This window comes from Myiozetetes cayanensis, unplaced genomic scaffold (genome assembly GCF_022539395.1).
Source record: "Myiozetetes cayanensis isolate MyiCay16 unplaced genomic scaffold, myiCay2020 scf27, whole genome shotgun sequence".
Taxonomy (NCBI): domain Eukaryota; kingdom Metazoa; phylum Chordata; class Aves; order Passeriformes; family Tyrannidae; genus Myiozetetes; species Myiozetetes cayanensis.
In genome coordinates this window covers 5000511-5015732 of record NW_026087488.1, presented here as the reverse complement: position 1 = coordinate 5015732, position 15222 = coordinate 5000511, and the positions used below count along the sequence as shown (strand labels likewise).

The window sequence follows — 15222 nt, the reverse complement described above, 5'->3', positions numbered from 1 at the left end:
GCCCTGAGCGCAGGGAGCACATTTGTTTTGGAAAAAAAAGGTTTAAAAATTAGTGCAATTCAGCGGGAGGGTGGCAGCAGCGGAAAATGGGAGTGGAGCACTTTAAGAGAGCCCTGGGAAGCTGTAACTTGAAGCCTGCCGAAGGCTGGGCTGGGGGGAGCAGCAAAAAGCAGATGTGGCTGCACCAAACCCACACTGTCCTCGACTCGCACCCGCTGGGAGCCCCTGACAGCAGCGGCAGAGAGGAGAGCCCGAGGTAAGGGACAGCTCAGGGCAGCTCAGCTGTGCCCACTGCCAGCGGTGAGGGGAGCACAGGGCAGGGGCTGAGGCTGGGGAACTCTCAGAGCACCTGGGAAATGGGAAGAAGGGTTCTCGTGCAGGTGTTAAAAAGTGTGATTCCCACCAGGAGACCTCACCAAGCACTGGGAGCCACCAGCACCAGCTTTGCCTCTGGGGCTGAACTGCGCTTGGGAACGGGTGGTTTTCTGCCTTTCACGCATCTGCCTTGCAGCTTTTTCTCTGTGATGGTTACAAGTTTGGTGACAGTCAAATCCTCTAGAGCCGGTAGCTGCAGGATGCTTCAGGAGTGCTATGGGGTGGAACGAGCAGAGTGAGCAGTCTGAACTCATGGCTCATGTTTCACAGCACCTCTAAAGTCAGCAGCGTTTATAAACGATGTGAGACTTGTACCACTGTAGGTGGAAAGTGAAGTATTTCCTTCGCACCTGCAGGCCTTCACAAACCAACAACTCCCAGACACAAAGTACCTTCTCAGCTCATTTCTCAAAGTTTTCTTCCTGTACCTTCCTGACTGTAACATCACATGCTGCTGCTCCTTCTCTCCTCTTTAAAGACAGCCACAGATTTTAATTTCGTGCCTGAAACATCCCACCTCTCTCCAACCAAATTCTTTTCTCTGCACTGCTGGCTGTGTGCTAAGAGAAATACAAATAGAATCCAGATGTTCAGGCCAACTCAAACGCAAAAGGCTTTGTCTTTTTAAAATGGAAATTGCTTTTTGGCAAAGTTTGAGAAATATGAAGCTGGTGACACTACTGGCAAAAACAATACAATCTGCAAAACCAATCTCCGCTCTCATGCTCCCAGGAGCTCAGTGTAGTTGGAAGCAGAGGTTGTGTTGAGGTTATTTTTTTTTTTCTTCAGAGAAAAGATTATGCTCCATGGAAAACCTTCATCTCTAGACTAGACTGGGCCAAATCTCTTCCTCTCAGCATGCAAGAGTGCAGCTTGGTGCAGGCATCCTCACAGAACCCTCGCTAAGGCCTGTTTAACTGAGACTCACGCAGGGCTTCTGTCATCTCTCCTCCAGCATGGTGCCTGTTCACTGTAAAACTCTGCAGTGATAGGAGCAATTCCAACATTATATCCACTGCCATACCATCAAATGCACTGATTTGTTGCAGACAATAAATTCCTATTGATCCACATCTTCTGCACCAGAAACCTCATCTACTCAGCAGCTGGGATAGCAGCAGGTCGCAGGATGCAAGTGCACAGGGAAAAGAGGGTACCACTTCTGTGTTGCACTGACTGAACACAGATGAAAACTTAAAACCTCCACTGTGGTGCCTTTTTCTCCATGGGAGAGCTGCCTCCAGAAGAAAAGGCAGGAAAGGGAAACAGCAAACTGCCTTTCACTCTGCCTGCACTCTGGGTCCCGAACTGGGGCTGTTGTAGCCACGTGTATTTCTAGCAGCAGGCATGTTTTCTTTACAGCTGGAGTTAATCTGAAACACATGTTCTTTCTCTGATTTCTCTAGATGCCTGGATGACAAGGGTTAGTTAAATACAACCCTCTTCCTTTAATTTCTGGGAATCTATCTAAACATTGCTTCAGACCAGCCTCGGTGGCGTCTGTTCTCGGGGGCATGGCACTGCAGCAGCTCTGGTTCACCCACAGCGAAACCCTGGGTTACTCACTGCCCTTTGGACCAGACAGATCTGTCTGGAAGGGCCACATATACCACTACTGGAGTGATGAAAAGTGGATTCCACAGAAGGAACTGCTTGGGGGAGTTTGGTACTTTTCTCCCACCTCTGTTAAAAAGATTGAATAAGCCAAGGTCTGTCTTTCACTTCTTCTCTAGATCTGGCCCAGCATTAGGTATTTACTCCCCCTCTCCTTATTGTCTTTTAAGAACACTCTTCTATTTTACTTGATCAAATTGCAAATAAGAAGGAAAGGATGCACACAGGCTGGGCAGCCTTTCAGGTACATGCAGACACAAGAAACATGGTAAAATACTGAGGTAGGTAACTTGTGTAGCAGAGCAGTAACCAGTCAATGCTGTCTTCTGCCCTGTTAAACAATATGGATTTGGTACCTTTTATAAACGGAGACTTGGATTCTTTTGAGTCTCAAACTCAGAAGAAATGATTTGGTGCTTTTCTGGACCTTGGCACTCAGTAACTGCCAACATCAGTGTGGTTTGGGCCACACACATCTGCTTTTGTGCTCAGGCACACCCACACTGTGTGTTTGCCCAATTTTAAAGTCACTGGGGACAGGCTGGCTGGGTACTTCCAACTAGAGAATAAAACTTGGCTAAGATCAGGCGTGTGTTTCACAATTGGAAGGACAAGCAGCAGCATGTGGCACTGCAGTTCCCGTCACAGCCAGGTACAGTGAATACTACTGGTAGAGGTGTATTTGCTCGGTTGCTCAAACTCTCTCTGCCATGTTCTTACCCTGTAGGTTCAGGCATGCAGATTCCAGTGGTTCTCCTTTTCCTGGGTCTCTTAACTGTCCCAAGCAGAACCCAGAACTCAGCTACTGAGCAGGTGAGTAGGAGACAACAGGCAAAGTGTGAGGGAGAGATACTTGGAGCAGGTAATTTAATTTTAGAGAATCTTATGCAAGGATTAAGCACTACCCTCCCAAGTTACTAGGATTTTATTTAGCAGCATAATGAGACTAACTCCTGCTTTACCCAGATAAAACCACAGTAGTTACATCAGGGGATGACCATGAGGCAGAAATAGTGGATTCCAAATTCAGTGGTGCCTTTGGCTTTACTGGGACACCTTAAAGTAACTGTTCCCACACTCACCTCCAAGATTAAGCCAGCATTTCTACACATCACAGGAGAGTATCTGTAGACTGTTTGCCTTCGACACGTTTATCACAACTGCACCTGCCCTTTGCAAACTGCAAGTCTAACCAAAGCGCTCCCTGTGCCTGCCAGAACTCTGCCACCGCTGATGGAGCCAACGCTGGCGAGGAGGAGGAAGATCCATTCTACAAGACCCCTGTAAACAAGCTGGCAGCTGCAGTCTCCAACTTCGGCTACGACCTGTACCGCCAGCAGTCCAGCCGCACAGCCACCGCCAACGTGCTGCTGTCTCCCTTCAGCCTGGCTACTGCACTTTCTGGTCTCTCACTTGGTGAGTTCTTGCCCACTTTCCTCACATGCCCTTTGGTTTGACAGGCCATCCCTCACTGTTGTTGTTGCTCCTGGCAGGTGCTGGAGAGCGAACCGAAAATGTGATTTCTCGTGCTCTCTTCTACGATCTGCTCAACAAAGCTGAGGTCCACGACACTTACAAGGACCTCCTGAGCAGCGTGACTGGACCAGAGAAGAGCATGAAAAGTGCCTCCCGGATCATCTTGGAGAAAAGTAAAAGTCCTTCTTCTTTTCTCTTACATTTTACCTAAATAACTAGCAGCAGGTAGTTATTTAGCTGTGTGTTTATACACATACACATATGCACACACTGAATAATGCAGCACTAACAACTTTGGCTCTGACAACCTGCTGAGCCAGGATGCAGACAGCGCATGGAATGCTCTTGCTGCTTCAGAAAAAGCCTGGAGAGTTTGTGTGCACATAAATAAAAGACCAGACAGGCACACAAAGACAATGGTGATGGAGTTAACAGGCAAAAGTCCTAAAAAGAAACTTGCTGAGAATTTTGCCCTCACTCCAGGCTGTCTGGCAGGTGTTGCTGGCTTCCAGGAACCACAGATCACATTTTCTATTTGTGATAACATTCAGCCATATTCCTTTGTTTAATTCCTTGCAGAGCTATTTTAAATGTCTGCTCTTGGCATGCAATAAACATCTGCTGAGAAAGCTAAGAGCTATCTTTTGGAACCTGCTGGTTCCAAGAATCCAATAGGTTGAGTAAGCTGTACCCATAAAGCAGGCTGGAGAAAGAAGAAAGGCTGATGTTGGAATAGCTGTGTCCAAGCCTTCGGTTCTTATCTCCTTTTTTCACTTTTCAGAAGAGAGTTATCCCCCACTCCAGCACGGGTGGCTGTAGGATTTGGATCAGTTTCCTCGATGGGCCTTCAGTCATTCTTCTTCAAAGCAGGTTTCTGTATATACACAGCCACAGATATGTTTTGAGAGACCTGCTGCTGGGTTTTGGATTGCAATCTGCTGCCTTGAGATTGTTTTGGTAAGGGAGCTAGCTGCAATATCCATGTTTTTGTTCCCCAGGACTCAGGGCAAAGCCTGGATTTTACAGCCAACTAGAGAAGTCCTACAAGATGCGTCCGAGGGCGCTAAGTGGCAATACCCAGTTAGACCTGCAAGAAATCAACACCTGGGTCCGGCAGCAGACAAAGGGAAGGATTATGAGGTTCATGAAGGACATGCCCTCAGATGTCAGCATTCTCCTTGCTGGGGCTGCTTACTTCAAGGGTAAGAATGTTGTGTACTTGGATACAGAGAGAGTCCATTAAGCGTGTGTGAGAAGAGGAATGCTCTCAGTTCCAATAAAGCAAACAGACTGTCAGAGACACAGAGTGTGAGAAGAAAAGTGTTTGAGAACGTTTAGTAAAGAAGAAAAAACACACACTACCTGAACAGAAACAATCCTGAGGGAGGAATTATTACTCTTAGGAAGCTGAGTCTTGATCTGTTTGCAGTAAGAGACCAGAGAAGAAAGTTTAAGCTCACAGAACTCCAGAATATCACCACTTAGGGAAGGCACAGCTCAGAGTGTTCTGAGCCGTTTTACCACTGTAGAGGGAATGGAAGGAGATACTAGAGAGCTGTTCTAAAACATGCTGTAAGCCAGTGTCCTGGAGAATTATTGCTTAGAGACGAGGAGCAAAATAAAGGGTGGGGAGAGATGCACTTTATATGCATTGACACAATTGTTACCCTTTAAAATAGTTTTGTAATTACATAAGGAGACATCAACTTCCCAATAGCTACTCCACCCATACACTGGCTTGATTATTTTTTTGCCATTTAGCCAATTCTCAGATGAAAAGGAGGGGCCAAAGATGGCAGTAAATCAGTAGTTCCAATCAGTCTATTTCTATCCCTGTTATTCCTCAACTGCTAATGCACAAATACTGTATACTAAAGCACAAGATTATTCAGCCACAGATGTAAGCCTGGCTTCATATACTATTATTCCAGAAAATCCTCTGTTTTATATTTTAAAAAACAGGGACATGGAAAACCAAGTTTGACACCAAGAAGACGGCCCTGAAGGATTTCCATCTGGATGAGGACAGAACTGTGAAGGTGTCCATGATGTCGGACCCCAAAGCCATACTGCGATATGGCTTTGACTCGGAACTCAACTGCAAGGTCAGAGAGCAAATATTGCATAAGATCTCCTAAACCTACTGAGGAGCAGGTTCAGCTACACCCACCTGTTAACCTATTCCAGAAGACAGCCTTGCTCCTCCCATCAGCTAGTTTGGCAATCCCTATTTTGAAAGGCAGTATGTTGATTCCTGCTTCTACATCGGTTATGTGACAAGTAGGGCATAATTTAAATAATGCCCAGGTCCTACCAGCCTGTATTGCTTGACTTAAAGTTGGGCAAGAAGGGCAGGGCACACTCCTTAAAACTTCCATCTCAGCTCTTTCAACCAATCTTTCACTGTGGCATGAGCTCAAAGGTGTTCTAGCTGAGAATCCCCCACAGCAGTGCTGCAGGATTCAACAGGCGAGAGAGCACTTGCCATAGAACAGCAGGAAAAGTGCAGCATGGGTGGATGGAAAGCCTGGGGAAAAGCCAGAGGGGTCAGGAAGCATCATGTTGGATAAAAGCAAACAGGGAGGAAGAACAAATGTTAACTGAAAAGGCTGACCAGGCACTCAAGATTCAGGACTGTGCCTGGTACAGGATGGGTAAAACTGTTTACGGGTGATGTGACCCTTTCTTCTTTCTCTCTTATCTCTGGCTTTGCAGATTGCCCAGCTGCCACTGACAGAGGGAATCAGTGCCATGTTCTTCCTGCCTACCAGGGTGACCCAAAATATGACTCTGATTGAGGAAAGCCTCACTTCGGAGTTTGTCCACGATGTAGACAAGGAGCTGAAGACAGTCCATGCTGTGCTAAGCTTGCCCAAACTAAAGCTGAACTATGAAGAGGCACTTGGCAGCACACTAAAGGAGACAAGTATGTACATCACACCCCCTTTACAGACTGCCAGGGCTCAAAGCAGTGGGCAAGTTGCTTCCTGATCTCAGAAGAATATGCAGCCGGTGGGTTATTAGTTAGGTCAGTGTGTAGAGCTTTCACCAGCAACTAAATCATCTTGTCCAGGACTCCTCAGCTTTTTATCACATCTCTCCACCAAGCTCATACAATGCTTCTGAGATTGAGAGGGTGAAGCTCAGTACAAACAGGTGTAAGCTGCTCCTCTCTGTGCCCCCAGTAAGCCGTGCCCTCCTGGATCACAGCATTAGCAGCGCTGCTCCCCCCCCCGCCATCCATGCTTTCAGCTAATGGAATTCTCTTTCTTTCCTCCAGGGCTCCAATCTCTTTTCACCTCACCCGATTTCACCAAGGTTTCTGCCAAGCCTCTTAAGTTATCTCATGTGCAACACAAGGCAATGCTGGAGCTTAGTGAAGATGGGGAAAGATCCACACCAAATCCTGGGGTGAATGCTGCTCGTCTGACCTTCCCCATAGAATATCACGTGGACAGACCTTTCCTTCTTGTACTGCGAGATGACACCACCGGAACCCTCCTCTTTATTGGCAAGATCCTGGATCCCAGGGGTGTTTGAATCCCATCACAATAATCTGCAATGGTAGGGCCCAAATGGAAGGGGTGGTATTGGGAGGGATACTGACTCCCTGCTCTGCTGCACAAAGACACAACTTGCAAATCTTATGCCTTCATGCTGCAATAAAAGAGCTTTTGCTATTAATCTCAGCAAGGCCCAGTATTCTCCCTTGAAAGTTGGTCTGCCTACCTCCTGTGCCTTCACTCCCAATTTCCCCAATGAGCCACAATGCAGTTCTGTGGCCTGAAAGCAAGAAATATCTGGTGTATACTGCATTCTTCCCTATCCTGCTTTCCAACCTCACACCAGTTTTGATACTGAATCCCTCATTACTGACAGACCTGTGCTGGATCCCTCCAAGTTCTTCAGTGCCCCCTCTTATAGATTGTAAGTTTGCACTTCCCAGCCTACTGCCTCACCCCTTCCAACCATTTACATTTGACACCGGTGAGAAAAGTGCTTCACAGTATTAAAAATAGAAGGCAGTGTGCTCTGGATGACTGTACGTTCATAATGCTCAGGGTACCACACAGGGGAGAGTCACACTTCATACACAAGCAACTCAAACATTTGCTTCCAACCCACACATAGAAATTATACAACAGCCTCTATTCCCACCATACCACACACAGACCTCTCACGTTAGAATTGGTCATTTTATTTACAACAGCCTCACTAAAGAGCATTTCTGATTTCATTCAAGTTGCTATTACACGATTTTCCAGCTTGTACTACATGACTACCTTACCACATGACACTTAGCTTTGATGAAAGATCACATTGCAGCTTCCTTTGACAGGGAAATTAAGTCCTCTGAAGGATGCTTCTGGGAAGCTCTGACAGACAGGTCTTCATCTCTTGTAGTTCCTGGATCTGAGCACTCTGAGGACCACAGTGCACTGACAAAATCTCCTCTGCTCTTTGAATTGTGCTCAGAGCTTCAGAAACTGCAAATCTGAAATAGGAAGATAATAACAGAGTATGCAAAATACTTAATTCAGCTTCTTGACTTACACAACCTTTAAGCCCTTTCTTACAAAAAAACTAAACCTGTTCATGGGTACAGATCCCACCCTCCCCTGCCTTTCAGCACCAGCCAAATCGTGTGCAACCTCAGCTGCAAAGGGAGCATGAGGGGGAGGAAAAGGTAAGGAGATGGACAAAAACTGAAAACATTTTTTTTGAGTATAGTCATCCCCTATTTCCTCAGTGTGGCTCCCACTAAAATTAATTCACTTAAAGGGAGGTGTTGTGAGAAGCTTTTCAGAAGCATTCCAGGGATTTCCTCGACAATAAAGCAAGAGGATTTCATTCCCTCCTTTGAGAAGATGTCAGCAACATTATACAACTGAGGTATAAACACCAAGGGTGATGAGTTGTCAGAATAACATGACTGGACAGGGAATAAACTGAGCTAGGGAGAAGTGAAAAACAGACAGGCAGAAGCAGAGAAAACAGGTCCAAAGAGAGCCATGAGGAATAAAGGAACCCCAGTGGGGTTAAGGAACTTGCACTTGTGTCTTGGCCAACTTTGGTATCTGTGCCAGATCTCCCAGTGTCCTGTGAGACACCCTCGGGGTGCCAAGGACCACCTGCCATGATACTGTGTCAGACACACGGGAGTGGTGCAGGGAAGGGACAGAGGATGAAGCCAAACTTACCCATTGAAAAGTATTTGTGCCAGCTTGAAAAGTTCATGACCTGTTTCTACACTTGATGGCCCATGATGCATTTCCACAATCCCAATACTCTTCTTCAGGTGTCTGGCTGCTTCCTGCCACTTCCCTGATGGAAAACCAAAAGAAAACAAAAAATGAGAAACAAATAAACATTTTCTAGAGTTATCACCACCCAAAGAACGTGACAGCATTATGCACAATGTGAGCACCTATGTCCACAGCATTCTTGGGAGGCTGCTGACCTCAGAACCAGGACAGGCAATCTAGAAGAACATGAGATCACATTATTGTTCACTGGCTGCTAGGAACACAGTTTTGGTCTTTCTGAGAGCCCTGCTGTCAAAACTAGGGAAAAAATGTAAGGGTCAGTCTGAGAAAAGGCTACTTATGTTAAATTCAAAGTTTAGAAAACATGGGACAATTAGAAGACAATGTCATACCAAGAGTAGCATAGACCTGTGCCAGATGATCCTCCATCTCTCCCATCAGCAAATGCTCTGGAGATAAGAAGTTTCCAGCATCCATTTGACACTTCTGGAGCATTTTGATAGCCCAATCTATAAAAAACAGGTTGTAAAATTCATTCTACGGCCAGTCTCCAGGTGTCCATGATCCATGAAGTAAAATCAATCTGATCTCATCTTTGCATCTTACACAGGTAGTTGGGATTTGGTTGGAATTCTACTCTGCTTATTCTACCCCAGTGTAGGCCCAACTCAGCCCACGAAAGCAAGGCCTGGGAATGCCTAATTCCAGTGTTACCCTGAGTTCTTTTTATTTAATTACTTTACTGTGGAACAATGTGTGACTTAGAGTAATACCCGGACCAGGGGTATAAAAAACTTAAAGCTGAAGTCCCCAGGGACACCGGGCCCCATGCCATAAGACCCCAAAGGCCTGAGCAACAGTGCCATCTCATGGCTACAGCTTCCTGTCCTGACGTGTACTCCTGAGCTCCTGACCTTAGAGCAGAAAGCTGAGCCTTACCAGCCTTCCCGTCCCTTAGCAGGTCCAAAGCTTTCTTGATCTGTTGCTGAAGGTCCTGCAAACGGCATGACAGGTTCTCTCTGCTGACTGAGGTTGCACAGGCTTCATTTGAACAACAAAGCAGGTCTTCTTCTCCCTGTGGAAATCCTCCTTGTGATCATTCCTGCTCATGTTCAACTCAGCACTTATTTTCCATCTCCATTAGCTCTGTATTGTGTTATAGAGATGCTAAATCGTTTTTCAGTTGTATCCATTAAACAAAGTGACTTTTTTGTAAAGTGCTATTAGCTTATTTGATTGTATAAGAAACAGTGAGAGACGGTCCTGACTCTACAGTGGTTTTTGCCTTCTGAGCAGGGATCGAACTGAGGTCTTTAACTCTTGGCTTTCCCAGAGACCCAAACCTTACATACCCCAGCAAGTTCCACAATCATAACTATGGGAGAACTACCTGCATTGGAGCCCGGCAGCTGGGACAGCAGAACGAGTTTCTCATGGACACCACACTCTTGACATCAGACTCTAACTCATCAAGGCACGCCCGACAGCGACACTCAAAGAAATACTGACTGAGAAGCTGTTGCCTCTCAGCAGCTCCCATTCTACATTGGTGAGGCCCTGCAAAGGAATGGCAAGGGTAGAAATCTCTAAGCAGGTACAGTTGTTAATATCAGAGTAAATGGATCTTTGTTATAATTGAGACCACATATACTTTGGAGAGCACATAGCTGGAGACTGAAAATCCAACAGCAGGCTCAAGTGATAACATTTTGTGTTGGTTATCTTTGGTCAAGGCTGATACATAAACAAGGGCTCCAGCAACACTATGGTATTATGGCATTAATAGCCACCAGAATGCCAAGGAATGATGTCTGTGCCTTGAGACAAACCCAGAGTTAATGCTCACCATAGCAGTGGAAAATCTCTTGGCCCCTTGGGATTGGCTGCGATGCCCTGACAGTGGCAGCTGTCCCACTGAAGGCCACGCTGGTGTTGGGACAGCACGAGTGGTTCAGGAGGCTGAGGACAGGAAAGAAGGCTGTCGCCAGGCGCACGGGTTTCTTATTTACAACAGCACCATCTCCGGGCCCTGGACACAGGGATAGAACAGGCAGGTTGGGAGTGGATGCTCACAAACCCACGCAACTTCGGCAACGAGCGCCGTGACCAATCGCAGACAGCAGCAGGAAGGTTCCTGCTATATTGCTGCGATAAATAATGGTGAAACACGCTCTGCATGAGCACCAAAGAACAGGCCAGCGTGAGACAGGCCATTAAATTTTAAGCAAGTCATTTTCATCTGCAGTGGGAGCTTTTTACAGCTGATAATTCAATCTTTTCGCTTCACACAAGCCGGATGAGCAAGGACAGGACGGTTCTGGGCTCCTCAGTACGAGAAAGACAAGAAGCTACTGGAGAGGGTCCAGCAGAGGCCATAAAGATGCTGAGGGGTCTGGAGCATCTCTCTTATGAGGAGAGACTAAGGGAGCTGTGCCTGGTTAGTGCAGAGAAGATTGAGAAGGGACAATAAATATAAATATCTCAAAGGTGGGTGACAGGAGGATGGTGCCAGACTCTTTTCAGTGGTGCCCAGTGACAGGACAAGGAGCAATGGCCATGAACTAAAACACAAGAAGTTCCACATGAGGAAGACCTTCCTTCCACTGAGGGTGGCAGAGCACTGGAACAGGTTGCCCAGGGAAGGTGTGCAGCCTCCCTGTCTGGAGACATTCCAAACCCACCTGCTGCAGGTGACCCTGCTTTGGCAGGGGGGTTGGACTGGGGCATCTCCAGAGGTCCCTTCCAACCTTAACGATTCTGTGATTCTGTGACAAGAGAGAAGGACTTAAAAGTTTTTATCTTACCCAACTCCTGCATGACAGTGATCGCTTGTGCATTACACTGCAGCTGCAGCACGTGTCTCAGCATCGCTTCTGCCACCGTCTTCAGCTTTGGAGACAATTCACCCGAGGTTTGTTCAGATGACTTTGGTTTGGGCCACTGCTCAGACGATTCCTGATTCAAAACAGCAGCATGTAGGCCAGCCTCTTGCAGCTGTTTGCACATGGCTACTACACTCAGCGTGCAGAGGAACTTGTGTTCAGGGCTGTGCTGCTCAGCGTGGGGCAAAAGGTGGAAGACAGCTTGGTAAGAACTGTGATACTGACCGCTGTTGTTACAACCAGGGATACCTCTGGCACCAGCTCCTGCCTCTGGTGCCTCACTGAGACATTTGCACCCTGCTTTGGGGTTATGAGGGTCCTTGTCTCCGCTGTGGGACCCTTCCACCAGCCTGTTAACCTCTGCAAATCCTGCCAGTAGAACAGTCCTCAAGGCCACATGGCAGAAGACCCCCAGCGTGAGAAGCAGCGCTCCCAGGGAACACTCTGTCCTGTGGTACTGCTCCCATGCCACGTCTGCACAGTCCTGGCTGCAGTACTTTGCATAACTGCACCCCTGACAAGGCACTGAGGCCAAGAGCTGCCTCAGACAACGGTGGCAGTAAAGATCTGCATTAGTGACCCGAGTGTCCCACGCTGTCTCGCTGTCCTGCAGAGGAAGGCTCTCCCCAGGCCAGAGCACACTTACAAAGGCCTCCTCTTTCAGCAGGCTCTGTCCTGGCACGATATCCTGGGAGGCCACCAAGTGACGTCCTCTCTCTGTATCATAACTCAAGCTCAAAGATGAAGATGCACCTGAAATGCTGTCGTTCTCTTCCCAGATCTCTGACTTCCCTTGCATGTCAGCACGTGCTTCTCGTGCAGGCTCTGGACGCTTCTCTTTCTCATGTAATTTAACCTTCAGTTGACTTAGTTTTTTTAGCAGTGTCTGGTGTGTAGGACTAGTCACGAGCCCATCCACATGGATTTTATTCTCCACCACACTGAGGGCGTCTCCTGCATCCTCTAACCTCCCCAGGCACAGCAGACACTCAGCTTTCCGCAGCAAGACCTTGGGCAGCAGCCTGTCTGGATAGCCATAGCTTTCAGCCCTGGCAATGTCTTCCAAACAAACCTAGGAACAAAGACAAGGCCTTTTAAATGTACTTGAAAACCAGCTGAGACTCGTGCTCTTTTATTCCACCTATGATATTCTCATTAAAATATTCTGTATGTTAATCAGCAAGTTCCATGTGCACAGCCAATCTGTGGCCCAAATAAAGGTTCCTGACATAGAAGAAGGAAAGGAGGAACCCTTCAGAAAGTCGAAATAATGATGGATGTTTCAAGCACAGCTTAGGAAGCACATCTGATCTACAGTCTCTTGTTCTAACAACAAAAAACCTGTTCTTGGGAGGTCTGCAGAGCACCCACCTGAACACTGCGTGCAAACACTGTGCTATAACTCCTCAGATGGTGTGTGGGCTCTTCCTTGTCCCAATCCCCCCTCTTACAGAATCACAAAATCGTTAAGGTTGGAAAAAACCTCTAAGATCATTGAATCCAACCATTAACCCAGCACTGCCAAACCCACTACTAACCCATGTCTCCAGGAGCAACATCTACATGTTTTTTTTAACACTTCCAGGGAGGGTGACACCACCACTGCCCTTGGCAACCTATTCCAGGGCTTGACAACCCTTTTTGGGAGGAAATTGTTCCAAATATCTAACCTAAACCTCTCCTGGAGCAACTTGAGGCCATTTCTTCTTCTCCTGTCACTTGCTACTTGGAAAAAGAGACTGACCCCCACCTGGTTACAGCCTCCTTTCAAGGGAGTTGTAGAGAGCAAGAAGGTCCCCCCTGGGCCTCTTTTTCTCCAGCCAGAGTCCCCTCAAGGTGCTTCTCATCAGACTTGTGCTCCAGACCCTTCCCCAGCTCCATTGCCCTTCTCTGGACACATTTCTACACATCTCTTGCTGCACAGGAGGGCTCAGCCCACCCTGTGGGAGTTTGGCCTTGCTTGGGGGCACCCAGGAGCATGGGGGGGTTGGTGCTTCCCACCACTTACCTCGAAGTGCTCCAGGTGGAAGAGGGCGGCAGAGCGGTTGGCGAAGCAGACGGACACCTCAGGGCTGCCGGGGGGCTCATGGGATGCTGCCTGTGGGGACCAGAGAACTGCTGTTGCCTCAGGGATCCCTCACGGGTCCCTCCCAGCAGGGGCTGCGGGAATCCCCTCCCTGAGGATCCCTTTGACCATGAGGGGCTGTAGGATCTGCTTCCCAGGGATCTCCTCATGGGAACTGCCCCTCACCAGGACCTTCTTGGCCATGAGGGGGCTGTGGGACTCCCTCCCCAAGGATCCCCTCACGGGACCCTTTTGTCTGCGAGGGGCCGCAGGACCTGTTCCCTGTGGATCCCCTCACAGGACCCCTTCAACCATGAGGGGCTGCGGGACCTGTTCCCTGTGGATCCCCTCACAGCACCCCTTCAACCATGAGAGGCTGCAGGAGCCCCTCCCCGGGGATCTCCTCATGGAAGCCCTTTGGCCATGAGAGAGGAGCTGCCCCAGGGCTGCCCCACTGCACCCACCTTTGAGTAGAGCCTCAGGGCCACCTGGTACCGGCGGTGGCCGAATTCCCGGTTTCCCTGCTCCCGGTAGAAGCTCGCAGCCTCTGGCTCCTTGCCCGTGCACACCCGCTGGCACAACCGCAGCAGGGCCGCCTCCTCCTCCTCGGTCCTGCGGGACACAGGGGTCAGCACCACAGAACCACAGGATGGGTCAGGGACCACCGTGGCTCATCTGGTCCAACCTCCCTGCTCAGGCAGGGTCATCCCAGAGCACCTGGCACAGGATTGCATCCAGGCGGTTCTGGAGCATCTCCAGTGAGGAGGACTCAACACCCTCGCCGGGCAACCTGTTCTTTCTCACATTCACAGAATCGCAGAAACAATTAGGTTGGAATAGATTCAAGATCATTGAGTCCAACCTATGACCACGTTGACCACCAAGTGCCACGTCCAGTCTTTCCTTAAGCACCTCCAGGGATGGTGACCCCACCACCACCCTGGGCAGCTCATTCCAATGTCCAATCACCCTTCATGCGAAGAAATTCTTCCCAATGTCCAATCTAAGCTTCCCTTGGCGTAGCTTAAGGCTACGCCTGCTTGTCCTACCTCTAGTTGCCTGGGAGAAGAGACTGATCCCTCCTGTCAGGCAGAAACTAGGGAATTTTCCCTAGTTAAAACTTCCTGGACATCAGTTTCTGCCCGTCGTCCTTTGTGCTATTGCCCGGCATTCCCCAACAGAGCCTGGCCCATCCTCTGACACCTCCCCCATTTAGATATTTATACACATTAATGAGGCCCCCTCTCAGTCGTCTCTTCTCGAGGCTGAACTCAGCTCCCTCAGCCTCTCCTCACACCAGAGATGCTCCAGCCCCCACGTCACCCTCTTTGCTCCGGGAGCTCCCTGTCCCTCTCGCACCGCGCCCCGCCCAGCCCGCGGCTCACCGCAGCAGGTCTAACCCCAGGCGCACCGCGTCGCGAAGCGAAGCCGCCGCCAGGCGCTCCCGCAGCGGCGGGTCCAGCGCGGCCCAGCGCCGGGCGAGCAAGCCCCGCCACTCCGGCACCGGCAGCGCCATCACCGGCCCCGCCGCTCCGCCACGGCC

General features: G+C 48.8%; 2 protein-coding genes across 2 annotated transcripts; one reads left to right on the top strand and one right to left on the bottom strand.

The window, feature by feature from the left end:
* Positions 1-137: 137 nt before the first annotated feature.
* On the top strand, positions 138-7154 carry SERPINF1 (serpin family F member 1). Its single transcript, XM_050321638.1, has 8 exons — positions 138-256; positions 2717-2802; positions 3207-3405; positions 3483-3638; positions 4464-4667; positions 5428-5570; positions 6181-6391; positions 6746-7154. Exons 2-8 carry the CDS (start codon positions 2725-2727, stop codon positions 7003-7005), a joined length of 1251 nt encoding a protein of 416 aa, XP_050177595.1. The 5' UTR covers positions 138-256; positions 2717-2724; the 3' UTR covers positions 7006-7154.
* Positions 7155-7642: 488 nt separating this feature from the next.
* Positions 7643-15207, bottom strand: SMYD4 (SET and MYND domain containing 4). The gene is made up of 10 exons (XM_050321635.1): positions 15065-15207; positions 14144-14291; positions 13623-13712; positions 11537-12686; positions 10579-10761; positions 10123-10289; positions 9672-9807; positions 9125-9241; positions 8667-8790; positions 7643-7960 (listed from the first exon to the last, which is right to left on the bottom strand). Exons 1-10 carry the CDS (start codon positions 15193-15195, stop codon positions 7810-7812), a joined length of 2397 nt encoding a protein of 798 aa, XP_050177592.1. The 5' UTR covers positions 15196-15207; the 3' UTR covers positions 7643-7809.
* Positions 15208-15222: the final 15 nt, after the last annotated feature.

Coding starts and splice junctions, on each gene's coding strand:
- SERPINF1 (XM_050321638.1), top strand. CDS start 2,725: ATGCAGATTCCAGTGGTTCTCCTTTTCCTGGGTCTCTTAACTGTCCCA. Junction 5,571..6,180: donor ACTCGGAACTCAACTGCAAG/GTCAGAGAGCAA, acceptor CTGGCTTTGCAG/ATTGCCCAGCTGCCACTGAC. Junction 6,392..6,745: donor CAGCACACTAAAGGAGACAA/GTATGTACATCA, acceptor TCTTTCCTCCAG/GGCTCCAATCTCTTTTCACC.
- SMYD4 (XM_050321635.1), bottom strand. CDS start 15,195: ATGGCGCTGCCGGTGCCGGAGTGGCGGGGCTTGCTCGCCCGGCGCTGG. Junction 13,713..14,143: donor CCCTGAGGCTCTACTCAAAG/GTGGGTGCAGTG, acceptor TGGTCCCCACAG/GCAGCATCCCATGAGCCCCC. Junction 9,242..9,671: donor GCTAAGGGACGGGAAGGCTG/GTAAGGCTCAGC, acceptor TGTTTTTTATAG/ATTGGGCTATCAAAATGCTC.